A 22,528-nucleotide genomic window follows, 5' to 3' on the forward strand; every position below is an offset into this window, starting at 1 on the left:
TCTTCTTTTACTAGTCCAATAGTCCAATCATTTTCAAGCTCAAATTTTAAAAATTTAATTGCAACTCCCCATATTACAAGACAATAAAAAAGAATACATGCTAGGCTTCCTATTTTTGTTTCTTTTTTCTTTTTTTTTTTTTTTTCTTCTTTCCAGTTCATTGGAAAGCTTTTGAAAATCTGTCCCTCTACTCCAATTTGTGAAAGTTGGTATTGGGGAGAAAATGTTTTCTCAAAGAAATGCTTCCATGAAAATCAAAGCATTATGGAAAGAAAAGTTTTAGTTTCAAGTAAGTTCCATTAGTGTCAGCCTGATACAAAATTATATTAATAATATCTGAAAGAGAGGCTTTTACATTTTCAGAATGGACTTCTTTCTTTCAGAATGGCTTTAAAAATTCTAACTTAAGTTAATCTTTCTTTAAGTGGAGGTTAGGAAAAAAACAAAGAAGTCCAACTGACCTGAAATCAGGTATTTTTCCAAATTGAATTTGTGACAAATATTTTCATTTAATTTCAGAGGTGGGATATATGGAATTTCCCATGAAACACCGTATTTCATTCTTACCTAGTCTTTCTATTGGAGAAACTCTCATAACTCTTATGTAGTCAGATAATTAAGACTATTATAATCTTCAAGGCTTAATTTCAATTCTGAAACAGTTATTGCATCTGCCTGCAGATAAAACCTTGTATCTATGAGAAAGTAATGAGGGCACACTCAGTTGAAATAATGAATTCTCCAGTTGAGGTGGGTTAAATTCCCCCTGAAATATATACTCTGCTTTGAGAATCATGACAAAACTGGTGCAGACCTAAGTGAGGACTCTTTGTGAGGGCTCACCCAGGCCAGCATTCTTCACTGATATGGCTGGGTTCCTTTCCACTACCTCTCCTCAAAATGCCTTCAGTTGCTCTGTGAGATTCTGTTCCCTTCCTCTTCATCTGAAAGCTTTTAATTTTCTTTTCTGATTTAAATACAACACACAGCACTGGCCAGCCAGCAATGTTTGGTGGGCAAAAGACAGATCTGGAGAAAGCAGCTGTTTTGCTGATGACTGCTGATGGCTCCTCCTCCATGTCCCACATGCTTTCCATTCTTACAGCAATCCTTCAGATCTCATGTGTTTCTGTAGCCCAGCTTTCCATTTTAAGATAAAAAGAAAAAAACAAACAAACAAAAAACCCCCAACAAACAAACCAGAAAAACTATTCTCCCTTGGTTCAATCTCAGTTCAACCTTCACTGTCACTGAAGAGGCCACAGGAGTTCACCTCAGAAGACCTTCTAGCTTATCTGCAAACTTCCCTGTTTTAGGCTGATCTTTTATAAGACCAACAAGTATCTAGTTAAGATAAAATTTGTATGTAGAACCAAATTACTAGAGTAAAATATTATTTTTTTCTGAATTGGTTCTGTCAGCAATGAATATTTCTGTAACAAATGTGTATGCATTTTTATGTTAATAAAAACCACAATAAATCTTTCTGCAGCTTGAACAGTTTTTTTTTTTTTTCTTTTTTTTTTTTTTTTTATGTTTCCACATTTGCAGACAGGAGTCTTTGTAGCAGTCTGCAAAGAACTCTGAGTGCTGTAGTGGTTTCAGGCTATCTTTGCAATCCTGTTCTAATTTAATAAGATTAATGGCAGAAAATTAGTCAAGACAAGCGTTTGCCTGTTTCGTTTACCCTGCTGTAGTTCAAATTATAGGCGGGAAGTGTTTCCCCCAAGTACCACTTAATTAGTAATAGGCAGAAGGGAAAGTAAAAGAAAAAAAATGTAATCCTTACAGGGGAAAAATATTTGTAGCTCTGAGGCTTTCCTGTTAGTACAAAGGACTGAATTTGAATGATTCAGAGGACTATATAAATATAACTTGAAATTTCTCCCTTGAAAAAGAAATGTAAAAGGAAAAAAGCCACCCAAGGTAGATAAACTTCCATGAACACTTTACAGTCCATTTCAGAGAGAGAATCAGTCTCATTGCAGCTGTACATTTCATTAGTTACAAAAATGTAGTAAAGTTTCTCTCTCTCTTGTTTTGGCTAGAAGACAGTCCTGACATGTGCTAATGACTGGCTAGGACAGAATATTATGTTATGTTCTTGGAAGGACCTTTTAGGCTGTCCTGGATTTTCAGCTGTACAAGTTAATGTGAATTGTTAGGAAGACAAAAACCTAAAAAAATAAAATCAATATTTTTAGTTGGTTGATGAGGCAGCCAGGATCTCTTTTTTTCCTGTTCTCTACTGCAGTATCATGATGTGACAGCTAAGATTTTACATTTGCAACTTTCCTCGACAAAGCACAAAGTAGGGGTAGTTAAGAGCCCCTGCACATGTGCCCAGTTTTCTCAGATGTGATATGAGCTCTGCCAACTTTTGTTTGCCATGACATCTGTCCTAGACATTTACTCCATCATTTCACCAATTTTGAAAGGCAAGTTGTACAGCAGTACTGGGAAGCTGTACCATTGCTTGTAGCAGTGGCAAAGGCTGCTGGAAATCCAGGTTAAGTTTTTGAGGTTGAACAATTTCAGAATACATGCAATCCTGCAAAAAAACCCAAGAAATCTCAGATAACTCAACCAAACTTTGAGGAATATGAAGGAAGGAGCCATCTTTGTGGGAACTTGTTTAGCCATTGCACTCTGGTGCTCTGGTTCTTAGGTGCCTCATAAACTGTAAAGTAACAGATCAATGGGACTCACCAGCGGGGTCTCACAATGCTAAAAGGGAGGATTTTTCTGCAAGGCTACTCCCCGAAGGAGATATATTCAAACTGGAGGAGGTGGGAGTAGAAATTCATTGGGGCTTTCAGAGAAAGGTTGCCAGACAGAGCTTACAAGACAGCTGGCCAAGGACCATGTGTGTGTGCTGCAAAAGCATGGGTCAGGCTGACACCTGGAAAAACTATGGAGGTTCTTAACAAAACTTCCCAAATCCTGAGGAATATTTTACATTTAGTGCAATTTCAAAGATGAGCAATGGCTACAGGATGAGTACTGTGTTGTAATGTTATTCGTGCCTTGGGAGCAGGGGGAAAGAATGGCTGGTTTATCTGAACAGGCTACATGCAAAATGGTCAGAGTTACACCACTGTCAAAATGATGAGCAACAAAATTATCACTAGCACTTAAAATGTCACCTCTGTCCTCATATGTATAGTTATTTATATATCACCTGTAAATGGCTTAAGGAATTAAAATATATTCACAGGAAAGAAAAAACTTTAGAAGAGCTAGGGGGACTAGAAACCCAAGCCCTCATTTCTAAAGCAATTTATGTTCCTAAAAATCCATGTGAGTTCTTATACAATTTTTGCAAATTGCTATTATTGATTAGTAATAAAAAAAGGCAACTATGCCTTCATATACAGAAAATACCTGCTCTACTTCACATTGGATTTATACTGTGAAATTTTTCTGAGAGACCAGTTTGTGACTTACTCAATCCATATACTGCTGCATTAAACATCAACATAAATGATACACAGTCTACCATATGGGGCCATATGTGAGCAAAAAAAATTAAATGAAAAAGACACAAAGTTTTGAGTGTTATGAACAACTAAAGCTAAAGTAATCTTTTAATATCACCTCTATAGCAGAAGGTATTAATAGAAGTACTTTCACTTTTATTTCTGGCCTTGTTATTTTCTTTAGGTTTTCTTGAGGATTTCATTTGCTTTCTGAAAAACACACATTGATTTGTCACTCTTGGAAAATGCTGAGACTTCTTAGACCAACACCAAAGCAGGGTGTTTTGGTTTTAAACTAATGGATAAATTTAGTGACATCAAAAGAAACAGTGATGTGGGGAACATCTGCAAATAAAGACATTTAGCTAGGTACTGAGCTTTATATATCAGCCTCTAATTGTAGGTAATCAAAATTTAAAAATTGAAAAAGTTGTTCACCAAACATTCATTGTTGCTTTGACAAATAATATTATACAGGGACATGGCAGTTCTCAAAATCACTAGAATTCTTACTCATACGGAGCAGTTGAATCTGCTACACTGTCCTATCCATTCTTACTAGTTAGAATTAGCTTATAAACACAAGAAACAAAACTATAAAAAGAGAAGAAAAATTAAGAAAGACAAAGTAATTATTAGAGCTCCTACTATCTCCCCTTTAGCCTCTCAAACCTCTAAAGGTATATGGGACAATGTGTGATCACCAGGACATCTTGCAATCAAGAAATGTGAAAAACATGGAGAGAAGCTTATTCCCCAAACTGAGCTTTTGGGTTAGAAATACTATTTATATGGTCTCTCTCTCCCTCATCAGAATTTCTTTTTCTGGAAGTTGATGCCAAAAATTGAAACCAGACTAAAAACTCATTGAGGAGAAAATGTTATTACCTCCCCAGCCACCCACTGGCTGTTCAAATAATATTGTATATATCTGTGCACTTCTGCATATTTATTGAATTTGTCAAGTTTTTGTTCCCAAGTAAAACTTATTGGCCCTGTCAAAAGTTCACCAGCTGCACAAGTGACTTTGATGGCCTGAGGAACAGCCCTGGCGCTAGCGTCATGGAAGAGCCTGTGGCTTTCCTCTCCCTTTTCCAGCTGAGATTGGTATGTTGATGCATGGGGCCCAGAGAAGATACAGAAGGAGGGAAATTGAAAAAATAATAAACAATAAAAATATAAATTACAGAAAGCGCTCACCAAGCCATCCTGATTTTATTATACAGCCTTGGGAAGGAATTTTGTATTTTCAATCGAACTATGTGGAATATGCATTGTAAACATTCTGCACCCACTGCTCAACATTTCTACGGCTTAGTAGGAGAAGAGCTGATAGGAATGTGGAGCGGTTTGCTACATAAGCCGTGTAGTGTGGCTGATGGGCTGTCACCTGAAAAGAACAGGGCTGGTAGGTGTCACCTCCTCTTCAGATCACAGAGGGTGGGAGCAGGACTGTGGGGATCTGGGGCACAAAACAGAGAATTGGGCAGAAAAGCCCCTCTTCCAGGAAGGGGATGACCAGCACCCTGGTACTAACAACTTCGGAGGGGCTTCCCCACCCCAAGACAGGGAGAACAAAGAATGAAGATTTTTATAAAAAAGAAAAAAAACAGATGAACCTTTTAAACTTATGATCTAGAAGGCAACACTAGACATATCTGCTGCGGCAGTCATTTATGCATGAAAGGTTACAAGGAGAAAGTGAGGGGGGGAAAAAAGAAGAATGTAGACAAAAAATACTGTTTTGTCACAGCAAATGTGAGAGGCTAGAAATGTTCAACCTGTGGCTACTCTCTCATCCTCATACTTACACAATGGTTTTCCCAATGTGCTTAAATGACTTCTCCACAAATTCACGGACACTGTGGACCTCCCCAGTGGCTATGACAAAGTCCTCAGGCTCATCCGTTTGCAACATCAACCACATGGCCTGCAGAAAGATAAACAAAGTCAGATTCAGTGCACATGTAAGTTGCCCCTCTTTGGTACATGATATTGTATTACTGCATTTTTGATTTGGAAATAACTACACATACACACACATACCCCAAGCTGGGGAAATTAGCACTTTCTTTACACAGTGGCTATTAACCAGTTCAGTGCAACTCTGAAAAGAGTTCAATTATTTCTTATTACAGAAAACAGTGCTCTATTTGATTTTCAATTTGTTTCACAGCAGGAGTTTCTGCAGGGAGGACTTTAATATGTTTACTTTTGAACACTGAGACTTGGTTTAGTGCTCATGAGCATGGATTCACTTGTTTAAAGCACTGCATGAATTGACATTGATATGGGGAAAAGATAAAAATTTTGTAATGTTTCAGTCCAGAGTGCTGTTGTCTGTCTGCTACAGAATGATGTCAAACACACTGAAGCATGAAAATATGGATCCTTTTGGCTGCTTCTTCTGCCACATTTGTTTTGCCTAAGCTGAGATTTTAATTAAGAGTAAGTAAAAAGGTATTTGACCAAGTTAATCTGGTTTCCCTACTGAATATGTGTTGAACATTAAATATTAAAGTACTGTAGAAGAAAGTTTTGATGCAGGAACAAGAAAACCCTGGTGGAAAAGCAATGCAACCATTAACATCAGTTTCAGAGGACTGTTCATGCAGCAAGTTTTGCAGTATTTTTTGAAACAAAACTTCATCTGATTGCCAACATATTTGCAATTTATGGGACCAACTTTTAATTCCCACAGCAATATCTTTCACAGAGTCCTCTCCCACAAACAAGTAATGATGGGTGGGCGCCATCTCAGAGGGCTGGCCAGCTAAGTCAGCATGAAAGCCGGAAAGCAGATGGAAAAGAGGTATTCAAAGACATGTCTGACTTGTTTGAGATATCACCGAAGGTACATTTCAATTTTCTGATGTGCAAGGCAGTGCCCTAGTGACTGGACTGTTTGACTGCATAGGAGCTGTAGGTGTACAGAATAATTATTACTTTAGATCAATCAAAATGATGCAAACACTTAATTTCCTTTGGAGAGGAAAAGGTAATACCTGTATGGCACGATCCTTGTTTCATAAATAACCAGAAAAGGGAAACAAAATAAATCAACTCTCTCTCCATATGGTAAAAAGTACTGTCATCCTCTCACATTGTAATCCATGATGCTATTTGCATTGACCTCTTCACATCAGCTTTAAAGAAAACAACTTTAGTAGGTCCCTTGATGGTAGTGGATACTCTGCAAATCAGATTAATAAAAGCTTTGGGATAGCTCAGACTCTCTTGGTAAATACCACCTGAAATATTCAATTTTTCCTTTCTATTCTCAATAAATCAGTGTCCTGCATAGCAAGGCAATACATTCCACTTAAATGGCTATAGGTGCGAGACATTTTTCTTTACAGTTATTATTTTATGCATCTTCCAAAGTTTTGACAAGATTTTATTAACATGTTCCTTTTGAACCTTTTTACTTCTTGAATGTGTACGGAAGGCTTGGTTTTGGGCAACTGCTGTGTAAGTCCTCGACATAAATTATAAATTGCGCTTTAGGGAGATGACCTGCTGGGCAGGACAATGGCAGCAACTTTATTTTTCCTTTCCTGGATTGAACATCCTAGCCAATGACGCAGAAATACCCAACTGGCTGATGAAACTCATCTTGTGGGGAGGAGATGTCTTAACTTGTATCTCTCATATGAGCGTTTTTGGAACACTGGGGTTTCCCTGCTGATTTGAGAGGTCACCATAAATCACCAGCTTCTGTTTCTTCATGACTGGACAAGCTTGCAAGATTCACAGTAGCAGCAGCTGCACAGAAAGGTAACAGGAGTATCTAAGATAAGTGCTTGATAGTTTTGGTTCTCCCAGCCTAGTCCCTGATTTCACAGACCTTCAGGCTTCCTTAAGCAGTCTAGCTGAAAACAACATGCTTCCTCATATGAGAGGGCACTATTTGGGCAAATAAGGATCTCCAACATTAGACAATCAGTCAATCAGGGTCAGTGGTTCTCCTCCCAACACTGGTGGATGTTTGCTGTACATAATGAAGGTATGTACTCCTTTTCTTGCCTTGACACAGTAGTGTCAGTTACACTGGAGAGAGATGCAACTACAAAATATCATTTATTGGTAAAAATTCCCCCTTACCCAAAAATGGTACACTGGTTGACTCAATATGCAATTAGCATAAGCACCTGCTATTTACTATGACTGTTGGTAAGGTAATATTAATATGTCTAAGCAGAAGCAGGATCAGACTTCCAACAATTTTTGCCACCCCATCACTTTTAAACACCTCAGTATTTTAATTCCTTTGACACAGTTTCAGTGCAGGCACTAATACTAAGACATTCAACAATCCAGTGAGTATTTAAAATATTTACACATTACTTTTTGTATTAATATGAAATAGAGTTGAAAGTTTCCCTTTACTCTAAAACACACCCTACACTGAAGGAGGCAGCTGCAAAATCCTAACAAAAAAACAGCCTTTGACAGTGGACCCAATGAGGTTTTATGTATTTGGATTTATCAACTCTTGTTTACCATTTCAAAAAGCAAGCAATCACTGTCTCAGCAATGCGACTTAAACTGCAGTAAATTTCAACAGGATCAACTTAGAAATGATCAAACAATGCAGAAAGAGTTGTTAAAAGTGATTTTTGGTTCAAATCCTACCAGGAAAGAATGTTTACATTAATGGTTAGTTGAGAATCTATCACTGTGGGTTCTTTTAATTTCATTCACAATTGCTGGCACTTAGAGTTACCTCAATCCAATCAGGTATGAAAAAAATTAACATGCTAAAAATTACAAAGTAAGTGATAGCTCTCTTTTGCTTTGAAGAAGGTGACCAAATGCTGTTGCTTTGAATGGGTCTGCATGAACAGCCTATAAAAAAATGCAAAGGCAAGCCAGAAGACAGAAAAAACATTGAAGAAGTTCCACAGTCAAAATTATATTTCCTCAGGTACAGCCCATGACAACTAATAAAACATCCATGTACAGGCAGTAGCTATATCCCTTCCCTACATCAAGTGCCAGGAATGTGATTCTCGTCACATCAGACTAATAAAGGTCCTTGACCTATGAATTTCTAGGCATTTCCTTAAAGAATTCATATTGTACCAGACTCGAGGCTGAGAACGAGAGGAAAGGGGGTGGTACAGCTCCAGGTTTATTTGTCGTTACTGAATGGCTTACTGGTTTTAACAGAGGGGAAAAGCTTTGTTTAAATTTCCACTGAAAGTAATTAATGGTTATTGACTGGCAAATGAAGAACAGGTGACACTCTGAATTAGAAGATAAATGATCTCATGTTCTAGCGTGATAATGGGTTAGTAATTGCCACAAAGCCTCAGACTAGTGCATCCCATCATAATGCTAGATCATGTCCAGAACACAAAGGCCTCTGTGTGAGAGGTATTCAGCCGTTCACCTCCCGATCCAGCTGCAGAGTGATTTGCTCCATTTATTCTCTGATGGACTGCACAACCAAGGCAAAAGTTCACCCATTCTCACCTTCCTGTTCACATGCTGAACCACATGACCCATGACATGGCTGAACTGGGATAAAAACATTGCCCAGCTTTGGCTCTTGGATATCTTTTAACCATCACAAGGTCATATATTTTAGGAATTTTTCTGGCGCAGGAACTGAGAATTGTGGATTTTCCTGTATTTCTTTGTAAAGGCTTTTTTGGATGGGCTGACAGCAAGTAAAGAAATTACTTGTTTTCAGTTCTGCCATCCTCTCCCTAATTTTTTGCTCAGTCCAGATAACAAAATATGGGTAGATGTTTAAAAGGAGGAGAAGATTACCATGGAAACAATTCAGGCTTCAACTGTCTTAGAGTAAGACTCTTCCCTTAATGGCAAAAGTGACAAAACATATTTTTCATATTTGAATTCTTTTTCGCTCTGGTCTAGTGAGTCACAAAGTCTAAAGGCACTTCTATGTCATTTACTTTCAAAGACAGAAACCTAAAAGGAGATACGTAACTAGTCTAGCAAGCAGACACACTTTTATGATTATGTGGACTAGGATATCTGTTTTGCATGCCTGAACTCCAGCCTCTGCCAAAATCTTTCCTCTTTCATCTTTCCCCTCTACTCTTTTCTCTATATAAACCCCTGCCAGTAGTAAGCACTATTTTCAAGCAACATATCCAAAACATGAACCAGTCTTCTCCCTGCCCAAATTTCTTTGCTTATGCAGTGTTGTACCTATAAGGTGCTAGTAGCAAGCAGGAAAACCCAAGTTTGACTAACACAACCCCCACACAGATACATTTTGTGCATGCCACTGCCACTGTGGTTGTGATGTGTCTGCTTGTCTCGAGAATCTAGAGTATGTTGTAGATGTATTTCACCATTAACTTCCAGTCTAGCATCCCAGTAAGAAAACATTTATTAACTGGGCTGTCATCCATGGATAACAAAGATCCGGTAGTTGAGGTTATGTTTAACTCCATATATTTGAGACTTTTGTTTCACTGTCTGCTCTCGCACTATGTATAGTTAAAATGGGCTCATAATCAGGTACCTTCCTATTCAAAAGCAAAAATAAATTCAACTTTTGAGATTTTAAATCAGTTGATAATTTCTACTCTGGAAAGAAAAGCCTTTTTTTCCAAAAGAATAAAAGTATAAAGCCTTTTCATATGTTGCATCCAATTCAAGACCCAAACCAGATATGACTGAACAGGTCCCACAATGGGATAAATAGAAAATGTTCCTGTTGGTACTAATTACTATTGCCTTGCACTGCTACATACACTTGCAGTTTTTTCCAATACCTATACTGTAAAAAAAAACCACTTTCATATGTATTTCTAGGTGTTATGTAGAAAAATTCTGACTTTGTATTTGCCACACATGGAGAAAAAAAAATTGAACCAAATCAGTAATGTTTACTTTAGGAGATGGAACAGATAGCTGCAGCCTGATGCATGGTGCATTGTCTGTAAGTTTCAGAGGCAAAGAAGCAGAGGCTGATGAATGCCTAGCTCTACTTACTTACTAGCTCTATCACTGCGGAAGGAAGGGGTTACCTCAAGGCTGTCAACAATCAGGGAGCAATTTCTGACTAAGTCAGAAAATATCACCACCTGGAGAGACCCAACAGTACATTATCACCATTTATAGAAATTCTATCTTTATGGTATTCCATACTCTATTGTCTAGAAGTGGGTAGAAGCATTCATTGGTTTGGACATGGTAGTCTAGTGATCTGAAACACAGCTATCCTGCTGGGGTCACCACTGAGAAGGAGAATTGAGCATTTTGGGCCAAAGCATGATGAGCCTTTGCAGGGATGTGGGAGCAAAGGAGAGCCTTCTCCCCATATGGCGAGCACAAAGGCCTGGCATGACTGCTGTTCCTGTGCGCATCATGAGGGACTGTGCCACAAAAGAGAGGGCTATTGTATCACCTCCCTCTCTGCATTGTCCCAGCTCAACTGCATTGGCATTGATAGAGGCTGCTTGGCATCTCCTGTGCTGAGCGACGTGTGGAGATGTCATGCCCACGCACTTCCTGCCTGCCTGGGATGCGAAGCAGTTCCAGATGCCATCACCCAACTCCTCCTGACACAACCCAGCTGACTGGCTGTGGTTTCTCAAGCTGCTACAGAACTGACCACAATTGATGGTCATGCCTCAGGAAAGTGAGACGGGATATTGACTCAGAGCTCTGAATCCAAACCGACTCCCAGTTTATCTATTTACTCACTTTTGGAGGGGCAGAGAAGGAAGAAAAGGTGCTGCACTGGGGGCTGAGTCACCCACATCTGATTGACTTCTGCGACTGTTAAAAGAGTAGGTGTGTCCTGGGTGTACCCGGCAGGTATCAGAGTGTGTTATATAAGGAGATTATGTAAAGACACAGTGAGACTTACAGATAATACACAGCAGAGGGGGGGAAAAATCTCCTTACACATGTTTAGCACACAACAGGGGCACAGCACACGTGGCTGAAAAACACCAGTGAAGATGAAGTGCAGCACAAAAGTGTTGTGATCAGAGTAAATTGTAAGCTGCCCCTGCCTGACAGCCAACATACAAAAGTGTTGGGCATGAGCCCATGCTCCCTGCCACAATGGGAGTTCAGTCTAGAGTAATGACTATTGCTTTAGTACTTGTTTCTGACAATGTTATAGGTCAAGGCAAGCACAGCAAGGAGACTCTTGCCAAAGAAAACCACAGGGATGTGCTGCCAGGCATGCCGATGCTCCCAAGAAGCCAGTGACAGCAGGAATATGGGAGTATGCATAATCAATATACTACTATGCTTCCCCCCCAAATTACAACCCTTCTTTCTCAGCTACTTAAAAAGCAAGGGTGCACACCCAATATGTAAGAACCTTACTGGGCTGTCACAGTTTGTATTTGAAAGGCAAACATAACTTCAGGATTAAAGTCATTGTCTATCATTGCAATTGGTGACTTTTCACATGCTCAACCCTTTCTCAGAACCTTCAGCAATAGAGGTACTTCCCAAGAAGGGCGGGACACATGCCTCTTCCTTTCCTCTAAAGAGTTATCATCCTGTTTTCTCAGATTACCAAAAATCACAGCGTTGGTGCAAGATCTGTTGCTCAAGGAGCCTCCATTCATGGAAAAACCCCTCTGAACACCATTTGAGTATCCATCAGATCTCATCAATCTAAATACATTTTGATATGCTTCTTCCTTAACTGTGTAATGCTGAACATAAGGACTCCAAAGTCTGTGTACAAAGTTTCTCCTTCAGCTGTGTCTTTTCTGCTCATGCAGAGGAGACATTGAGTACTTATGACATGGCAGCTGCTTCCATTCAGAAGAGCAACATTTGCAAACCATAGACATCGCTGACACAAAAAATATAAAATGGGAACAGATTTGAGATGAAAACAATTTCCTCTGAGAGAAAAAATACATCATTTGATAAGAAACAATGGACAATTTACCCTAAGAATCCCAAGAAAGTAAACAAACAGCAAGTCTCCTGGGAGAGAGTATAAGATAGGAACTCATTTTATAAACTTTCTCAGAAATTTTTGAAGTTTCAGTTGAGAAATTTCCACAGAAGCAATTTGAAGCATGCTTGCTGATTTAGTCAAATTCTATGATTTGGCTCTAGAGGTGAACATGTTCAGAGCACAACTGTGTTCAGGTCCATGATATTTTCTTTCAAGTTGAAAGAGTATAGTTGATACATTGAAAGATAATAATCCAACAATTACAAAGTTACTAAGATAATAAGATACCTGATAATCTTTGTGGACCATCTCAAATGAAAACAATATCAATGTCTTCTGAAACAAAAGCCCTCACATCTGTAGGAAATACTGTCTAACTGCTCTCTCGTAAGTAGATAGGCCAATTGTTTTACAGATCTCAGGGAGGACTCGTGAAACTTTAGTAGGCAGTTCTATTAATAAAAACCACAAGAATTATAATCCAGATAAACCTTAAAGGTCAACCTTCCCTGTTAACGCAACATGATGTTTCTCACATGGACCTCGGGTGAACACAAAGTTCTCATTGTGTTATCAAAAACTAGATTACTCCTTTTTTCTTTTCCTTGTGTCACTGAATGTCAAAATATTGTTCTTTCAATATGTGGAAGTATTTGTATACTGTTTTATAACTGATCTTTAGTTCCTAGCTGGAGGCAAAAAAGAAATAGTAAAGCTGCTTGTTGGGAAACCTCAACCAACAATGAAAATTAATATAGTCCTTTTTTCCTGCCAAAAAGTTTTGAACAGATTTTTAGGTCCACAATGGTTTGTTTATTCTTCAAGTAGTTAGATTGGAAGTGACATGTGTGACACAAAGTAAATTAATGAAAAAATACAGAAAGGATGCACATATGCTCTGTTTCTTTCATTTTAATTTTGGAGGATATTGTCGTAATTGCTAACAAAGAGCTTCCTTAAATTCTGTTTAAGAGAAAAGGGAAACAAATTCAAAGGTAAAGAGAGAGAAAAAAAAAAAAAAAAAAGGAAAAATCTGAACTGTAGAAAGTATGTGAGTGTTTTAACCACTTAGATTTGAATTACATAGACAAGACTATAGAACAAATACATGTTTCCCAGGCTCCACCTAGCAGACAATTCGGAAAGATATTTGACCTGCTTTCCCCTCCCTTTTTACCCTTCCAGAATTAATTTTCCCTGCTATTTTTATATGAATGTAAGACAAAATACCTCTTCACAAAGAGGCAGACTCCCATTTGACAGGATTACTCACCGCTAAAGTAAAGGGTTGTACCCAGGTTGTGGTGAGGGCAGAGAAGTCTTAGGGACCCGTGCCAGGAAGGGCTGGTTGGGGCCATGATCTAACCACAGGAAAATAGATGAGGCTTTCAAGTCAAGTACTGGCATGTTCACTGGAGCAAAACTGTCAGCCTCAGAATAATGATCACAATGTAGATATTGATCACAAAATGTTTACAGTGCAACATTTGACTATAAAAAGATCCTGGTTCCTGCTTCTAACACCTGTTTACCTCCTATTTCTTTCCGGGATTGCTTAAGCACTTACAGCTAAGCACAAGCTAACTTGTGCTCCTTTTGAGGGGGTCAGAGGGACAGCATGATCTATGGGCCAAAGTACTACTGATCTCCACAGAAACAAAAATGCTGTTATCCATACCACGACTCAGAAAATTATTTTCTCTTTCCAAATCTTCCTTTCCTTTCCTCCTATCTGTCAAAACTGCCTCTACAGCTTGCTAGCTTCTCAACTCCAGGTTTGTAGGTCTGCCCAGTGCCTATCCAGTAATGGGCCCTGACTCAGGTTAAACCACTACTTGTACTCTAAAAAAATTGCTAAGAGCATCAGAGAACTGCCAGAGCACAGGCAGATAGGCTCAGAGATAATAAAGCAGCACTTCATAATGTTTATACATGTTTGAGGGTATAATTTGGAAGGAAGAAGGATAATCTTTCAGGACAGTAAGAGTAACAAAGCAAGAGTACTGGGACAAAATTTATGAACAGTATTATTGAAAAAAAATGCAGGAGAAAGAGTGAGTCAATAGCATAAAATTAACCTGAAATTTATTTCATAATTTCTATTTCCCCCTCAAATTTCCAGAGTTCTTGCTTCACACTTTTGAACATCATGCATTTTCTCCTCAGACTGCTATGAGTTTCCAAAGATGTTACATTCCTGAATATTAATCTAAAATAATTGAATTGAAATGTTAATTTACTCCTCTTGAGAAAAATATTTATATCGATTAGGTTCTCAAAAATTAGAATCCTTGTCTGAATAATCTGTGTAAATAAAGAGCCTGCTATCTTAAACACATCACTGAACTTCACTTTATGATTTTATTGCAGTTTTCAGTGCACTGGAGTTGGAAATAAGAAAGATTTCCATCATCAAGTTATTGTTACTTATGAGATAGTGATAAAATTGCCCATCAGGCACTGTTTTGCTCACTATAAAAAGCAAGAAGTCACTTGAAAAAAGAGAAGAAGGATGCTAAAGTAATGTCGTTCCTGGTACAATGGATTTTTTTCCTTTTTCTTTACCAGAACATTTCAGGTGACAACATTTTGGAATTTGATGCTAAATTCTCTTGGCTGAGTACGGACTGAGACAAGCGCACGACTTTGATGCCTCGGGGATATGGTAATGCAATACAGAGGGATTTATTTTCTTTTTTATTTTTACCTCATGTCACAAGTTCAATTTTAGGCCAACAGTACCCAAAACGGCCACCATGTGATACAGCAGCTTATGCTGGCGGTTTTAACCCAAGCCCTGGGACAGAGGAATCTGCCTCACAGATTTGCTGCCTCAGTGTTAACACTGCAGTTGCTCTGAGCGAGTTCCTCTGTGCTAAGGGTCAGGTACCAGCTCATGGTCTCTGCCATTGCAAATTGGGGCATAGAATTCTCAGCTAAAAAGAAGGCAACAGCAAAATGATCCTAGAAAACAAAGGATGTGTTTTAGAAGCCTGGCTGTGCTGTGCAGATGTGAAAAGGCAATGTGAAGATTATTTTTGAGCATGCTCAAAAATATTTTTGGAGGGCATTTTGCATTGACCTTCTCTTGGCTTGCTCTGGCCATTCTGATTCCACCATCATTAGTAATTCCTGCGACAGCAGTCAGTCGCACCAAATCCTGCATGAGGGAAAGAGAAGGATCTGCACTGAAACCATAGATACGGCTGCTCTCCATGGGCTAGTGTCAGAATGGAATAGAAAATTTTATTCAGTTTGTTCCCAGCAATAAATACAATCTTGGCATCCTGGATAAATCCTTCACATAACAGCATGTGTTCTTTTATGCACCCTGGGAGTGATTCTATTTAAAGCCATGGAATTGTGGGTGTGAGACTGTAAGCACATCCACTTACCCAAAACAAAATTAAAACCTGTCTTATATTAGAGTCAGGAGAGCTGTTACGAAAAATGCAAACCATATGAAGTTTTAAGTATACTTATGTTTTTTATCTGTCTCTGTGTAGCATATACAATTGACTTTCACTGCCTGAGATGAAGTGACGACAAGTGTTTTACCATATTATTACAGAATACCCCAGTAGCATTATCACACTTTAACTTTTGCTTGCAATAAATCTCTGCTACATGCATGTCAGAAGTCATTGCTCATATCACATCCAGACAAATTAAGAGCCCTCCCTCCCCAGTGGACATGAGCGAGACTCCACACACTAGGTATCCTGCCATTAAGGCTGGAATAACTCCTGCAGGTCAGACACTGGGAACAACGTTCCCACACGCATTACTTGGCAAGGGCCAGAGGTCTGTTCTCAGGCAAATAACACTGGCACAGGCATGAGTCATTGCAGAATGCAATGGATTTATCACCACAATGACACCATCATCCCTTATATGCTGGTTTCCATATGCAAGTCTCATTCAATTTTTTTATTCTTCTCAGAGATTTTTAACTCAGCTGCTGAAACATATTTCACATGAACACAACTCTCTGTTCTGTATATTTTTTTGTAGTAGAGACACCATAAACCATTACAAGGATCCAGCTTTAGGTCCAGCGTGCTTATTGATTTCGGTTTGGTCCGGCAAAATGATGAGCAGTGTTCCAATCTCAGCAGTGTTAATGACTCTCTTTGGGGACTTCACTAAAGCATTTATCTACAGCCCAAATTCTGCTGTCTATGAAGCTGGAGTCATAATATTTATGCAACTAGAGTGCTTTAAGAAAGTTAAGGGTAGCACAGACATTTCATCATGAAATGCATTATTTGTTATATAATTAGATTTGACTTGGCACTTTCATAGCAAAAGGTGGGAATTCAAACATTCTTCCTTAATACTGACTAGCTCTGGACTAATTAAAGTAGCAAGGAAATGTAAGGATGAGATCACACAGAAATCACTGTTAGACTACATTCTCCTCCAAAATTCAACATAATAGACATTTCTTGAGATAGTGCACATTTTTTGTTACAATGCAAGAAATAAGTGAGATAACTACTCAGGTAAGGAAGATACTAATAACCAAGCAACACTGGTGTCTTTTACTCTCTTGCCTATACTTCAGTAAATTTATTTTTTCCCTTTTTGCAAAATAATCGAAGGAAACTTATAAATTAGCTCTTTGAATATTCTCCTAGAGAAATATTCTGTCCTGCAAACCATGCCTAATTCCAGCTTCATGTGAAATCAATTTCATTAATTTCTACAGCCTACCAACATAAGAGAGGAAAGAGGGACGTGTAGCTCATGTCACTGTAAGTAGCTCTTTGATGCCACAGTCTTTTCTGCATTTGACCCAAGAGGTAGTTGTAATACCAGGTATGAAACAAACTGTTGCATCACATGGCAAAATAACAACTAAACTTACTATTAAACTTCCTCACTTAGAATTCTTCCCCTTTTCAGCACAGAGAAAATAGCAAAGCATGAGGCCATGTGAGAAGGAAAGGAAACAAAACCATCTTGCTGGACATTTTGGAGAAGCATCTAAAGCCTGAGACTACTGTATTCAGACCTCCCTCGAATCCTGCCCTCTCTAGCTGCCACCTCTCAGTCCCCATGCTGACCCCCTGAATCAAGCCAGATGGGACTGGCAAAGACATGTCAAGGAAGTGCTGAAAAGGTGACTTGGGTCTCTGGCAGCTAGTCTGGAGCTCATTTCTATGTGAAATCTCTGGGGGCTCCTGCTTTGCAATTTCTCAGGAATGTTTAATTCTCCTCATCCTTTTGCCGAGTCTCTCTGGAGAGGTCATAGAGGCCTGTGACATCCCTGGAGGGCACTGCCTAACTAAATTAGCATGAGATAACTTTGGACTCTCTTCCAAACAAGAAAATACAAGGGAGAGAATTTCATTAAAAGCAGAAGACTAGGTGATCCAAGTTAATCCCAGCCCAGAGCTGCTGCAGAAATGTTCTCTGTTTATATTTTGACTTTACTCTCTGTTACAGAGTTCACTGACTATAATGAAAGCTGTGTTAAGTGCACAACTTGACCTTAGTTGACCAAATCTTAGTTTCATAATAAAGACAAAAAGTGAGTTAGGCAGCTCTAAAAGGTCTGACTAGTTACTGTTTTGCCTGTTTGTGTGTGACTAGGTAGGACACTGAGTGAATGGTAAAAGATAAGCACTGATGTACTTTATTCTTTAGATGAACTTTTTAATCAAGAAACATTAAAGTTTTAACATGCAACACTACTATAATGCATACATGTGTAGGCTTAGCAAATACAACCAAGTCCCAAACTTGCATTTTGGGTTTTTTTCATGACTTGTGTACACAGAGTTTTATTTGGGTTCCTTCAATGGGTGATGGAAAGAAAGACAAGTTGGAGTAGAGGGAATGGCAACATCTGCATGCTGTTCTGCAATAATGCTTCCCATGCAACTGAAGAGCAGGGTAAGACACAAAGGTAGATCAACACACCCAGCAATATCCCACCTCATCTTCCAGCAGTGTAGCAATCCCAGCAACCACCACAGCAGATAGCTCCAAAACAAGGATTTGATTTTCTGTATACAAACAGGATGGAGAGCAAATCAGAGTTTTTTTTTTTACTTGGGCTGAGGTTGTTACAGCTCACACTAGGGAAACGGGAGATAAAACAAAAATGTACCCAAAACACCTCATTGCCTGAGCTTCATCTATGGGAAAAACTGAGCTGGTGAGACCCAGGAATTCACACTTCAAAATATTGTTACAGATATGGGTACTAATAAAGTGAGACCACCTAACTCAGTACAATATGAATGAAAACCACATTATTCTTGAACACATGAGATTAGAGAGGGAAATCTTTATTAAGTGCTGTTTATAAGCTAGTCCTGCATAACAGCATGCTTTGGCTATATTGGGACAAATCCTCCTCCTTCTGAGAAGACAAGAAGAAAAGGAAAAGGTACAAAAGTTCATGCAGTTCACATTAAGGACAACCCAATGCGCTCTCTCCCTTCAGGAAGGAAATATTAGCATGGCCCCTCAGCTATACTCTGAGGGCAGCAATCTGCTGGGAAACATGATTTCAAGTCAGCAGATCGTGGGGCACCAGCAGGCTAAACCTGTCACAATTGTCTCTTTTTCACAGAAGGACTGCTGCTTTGCCATGGGTGCCACCAAGCTTGTACACATGCAGTTAAAAAGCAAATTTTCCCACTGAGCTTTTCCAGAAGCTGAGTGTCTGTTTAGTAAGTGCTTTTCCTAGTCTTCTGCAGAAAGATGAAATCATACTCCAAAGGAGAATGTTATTCCAGCATGGTAGAGAGACTGGAGAAAACGCATCAAAATAACTTCCTTCCACAGTGAATATTCTTACCCACTCCTTAAAGCTTGCTTCATCACCAAAATCACACCCTGAAATCAGGCATGTGGGCCCAAATCCAGCCCCCCTGGAGTCAGTCAAATCTTTGCTATAGACTTTTGTGAGGATGGAATTGCATTCCGTATGTAGGAGCCTGTCACGGCCAAAGGCAAAAAAGAAAGGGTGTTTTCCATGTAGGCTCTGCTTTTCTACTTTTGTGCCCCTTGGGAAACTGGTGCAATTAGAGCCCTATTATTATGTACTGGAAAGGCATATTTGGCACTGCATGTGAGTGTATGTACTTAAAAAACAGAGGGAAATTTTAAATGTAACTTACTCTCTTTCAAACACCAGACTTTATATATAAACAGCTCAAAGTTGCTACAGTCTGGTAAGAGAATAATTAGGGAAAAATAAGCATGTGAAATATATTATTAGCTGGCAGAGAAAGAGTGCTAAATAAGATTCTAACCCCTTTTAAATGCCAAAACAAGGGATAAAAATTCAAATTTGTGTCCAAAAAATAACCTAATTTCAAATGTTTGAATCAGATCCACAAGGAAGGAGACTTCACAGCTATAGGCTTTTGTCTTTATTGTAGGACTTCCTGGGAAGGTGCAAATAGGAAAATTAACCCAAAGAGACTAAAGGTGTGATCTCAACAAATCTACTTATACATGCATTAAATGCATCCTTTGTCACAATTAGAGTTCCCCTTTTCATCTACCTAAATTCAGAACTCTCTGGTCCTGTGGACAAGCCCACATGGGGGTTTAATGCAACTGAACTGATTTGCTGTACTATTTCATCCAGGCTGATTTTCCTCAACCAGACCCATCAGCATACTGCACTATGAGGAACAACATGTATGGTGAGTGATAGACTCTTGCAGTTCTTACTATAAACATTGAATTTTCTTACATTTTTTTTTTTTTTTAATCTGAGAGGGCTCAGCTTGTGTTCTGTTTCCTTAAAACCATATATTCTCCTTCTCGAGTTTTAACTGGATACATTAGTCTGCACTGCCCTAAATTATCAGCAACAGTATTTTGAAGGATTTACCAGATAATCTGTTTTACCTCCTGAGAAAGCAGCAAGTTAATGGTGAAGAAAATCCTTGCATTTTCAAATTCATCATGCACAGGAGGGCACATCCTCAGATGTCATATGCATATCCTGGTATGTCAGTTAGTCTGTATTGTCTTTCAGATATTTCTGGGTAAAAGTATCACAGTAACCCAAATCATTTTCATCACATCTGAACTTTTACATGCCTCACCAGAACACACTTAGATAGGGAGGAAGGATTTTGTCTTTATGTCGCAGGGCAAGAAAGGAAGATGCCTTTTTTTCCAACTCCCCCATCAATTCAATGCCTGGAGGAGAAACAGGAAAGAAACCATGGTGACCTCTCTGAACTTAGGGAAGCAGCTGCCAGCTCAGCAGGAATAGCATTGCTGATGGACTCTTGTACCTACCACTGGAAGAAGCCTTTAAGCCTTTCTTGCTCTTCCTCCCCTCTCTCTTTTCTTCCCTATCTTGGACATCTTCTATCTATGAATTATACAAATGGAAGAGCAAGAGAGAACTTTCAGAAACCTCAGAAGTCAACTTGTTATTAGACTGGATAAGGAAGTCACAAAGTTAAAGTTTCCAATTATCCATACAAAATCAAAACAATATAATTGCTGTAGTGAGCAAGCAAAGCATAACTTTGTTTAAGGAATGATTTATGTATCATTTCTACTTTCTTGAACACTTTGTCTCTTGACATATTAATGTTATTGCTCTCTGAATTCAAACCTCCAGAAAAATGTTTATGCTTCTAAAAAAGATTTAAACTTGGCAGACATGAAACAAACCCACGTCTCACATGTAGGGAAAAATTTCACACAAAAGGAAAGTGCTGACTTTTCTAATTCTAGATTTAAAGGTACCTTGAACGTTTCTAGCCAGTTATCGCAATGAAGTTCAGCAACAACGCATTTCCTCTACCTTTGAGAAAATGAACTTACTAAAAGAACAGAAAGTAAAACAAATAAATATGGTGAGGGGATTTTTTTTTTTTAAGATTAAAAGTGTGAGAAAGTCATGGAAACCAGAACACAGTTGATATCCTGATCCTAAGTATTTTATTACACAGATTTAACCTTATGCATCAAAGGGGACTCATGCACATATATGAGGGGAAATACAGCCATGTTCAGTACCAACACCACACAGAGATGCCACACGACACTGAAACATGACTGCTGGTCAGTTAAGGTTTCTTTTTGTTTTCCTTGTTGTGAAGCCAAAGTAAATGTATCATCTTAAGACTGGGTATGAAGAGCATTAAGCAAAAGCACTTACACTTGTGATGGGTTAAGCGCACACAGTGCATCTGCTATTTGGATCAGCTACAGAAAGAAACATGCAACTCTGCCTTAAGTGCCTGTTCTTGTTCTGTTTTCTTTTTCTCTTTTATTTTTGTTGTTTTGGTTTTCTTTTTTCCCCTCTCCCCAGCCCAAAACCCAGGGCAATCAAGCAGCTTCATCAAGCTCAGACCTTTAACGAAGTAGTTCAGGCACTGTAGGTAAAGGAAAGAGTTGATATGGGGCTCAGAGAAGAAGGCAGATGAAGAGGAAGGTGGAGGAGAGAAGAATGTTTTCTGCCAACTGACCCATGTTTAAAACTGTGTTTCATTTTCTAAAACAAAATCAAATCACTCCTCCAACTTTGGGAAATCCTTAGAAAAACAACAAAAACATTGTTTCAGAAGGCAATTATGGTTGCTAAAATGACACATCATTTATGAATGGAAGTACTTAGGAGAGAGTAAACCAATTCTTAAGGACAATAGCAAACACACATTGGACCTAAATGTGCTGTTCCCTTGGCACTGTTATATTGACAAATTATTCAAGATTTGCACTACTGTAACAAAAAGCAGAGCCAAGACCATTATTTCCATCACTGACTAAGAAATACTTCTATCCTAACTGTGCAAAAGTTTTAATAAAACCACAGAATGAATGATTTAATCTGTAAATGAAACACAGATTGATCAGAAAATGCCTAATAGTAGAGTAGTAGTAGGAATAGTAATAATAATAACAATAGTGATAAGATAGTGGCCATACATTACAAACACTAGGTTCAAAGTGATTCCTCTGTCTATCAGGTGTATAAGTCAAGAATTTCATTGCCTTATCCTGTTAAATGTTACCTTCAAAAATGTAGAGCTCAACAACTGAATATATGCTTTGAAAAACTCGTGTAGTTAATTAGTAAATTCTCATAGGCAAAATGTGTCCAGTTTAACAGCATACCAATAATACTGACACAGAAATC

General features: G+C 38.6%; 1 protein-coding gene across 3 annotated transcripts in view; it reads right to left on the bottom strand.

Annotated features, from left to right (window-relative positions):
• The window catches only part of GMDS (GDP-mannose 4,6-dehydratase), a 409,257-nt gene that overhangs the window by 77,173 nt on the left and 309,556 nt on the right, over positions 1–22,528 (bottom strand). For all 3 annotated transcript variants that reach the window (XM_053983239.1, XM_053983231.1, XM_053983247.1), the window contains one exon: positions 5,291–5,409. In XM_053983239.1, coding sequence (XP_053839214.1) covers positions 5,291–5,409 — 119 coding nt within the window. The remainder of the gene's footprint in view (positions 1–5,290; positions 5,410–22,528) is intronic.

This window comes from Vidua macroura, chromosome 1 (genome assembly GCF_024509145.1).
Source record: "Vidua macroura isolate BioBank_ID:100142 chromosome 1, ASM2450914v1, whole genome shotgun sequence".
Lineage (NCBI taxonomy): Eukaryota > Metazoa > Chordata > Aves > Passeriformes > Viduidae > Vidua > Vidua macroura.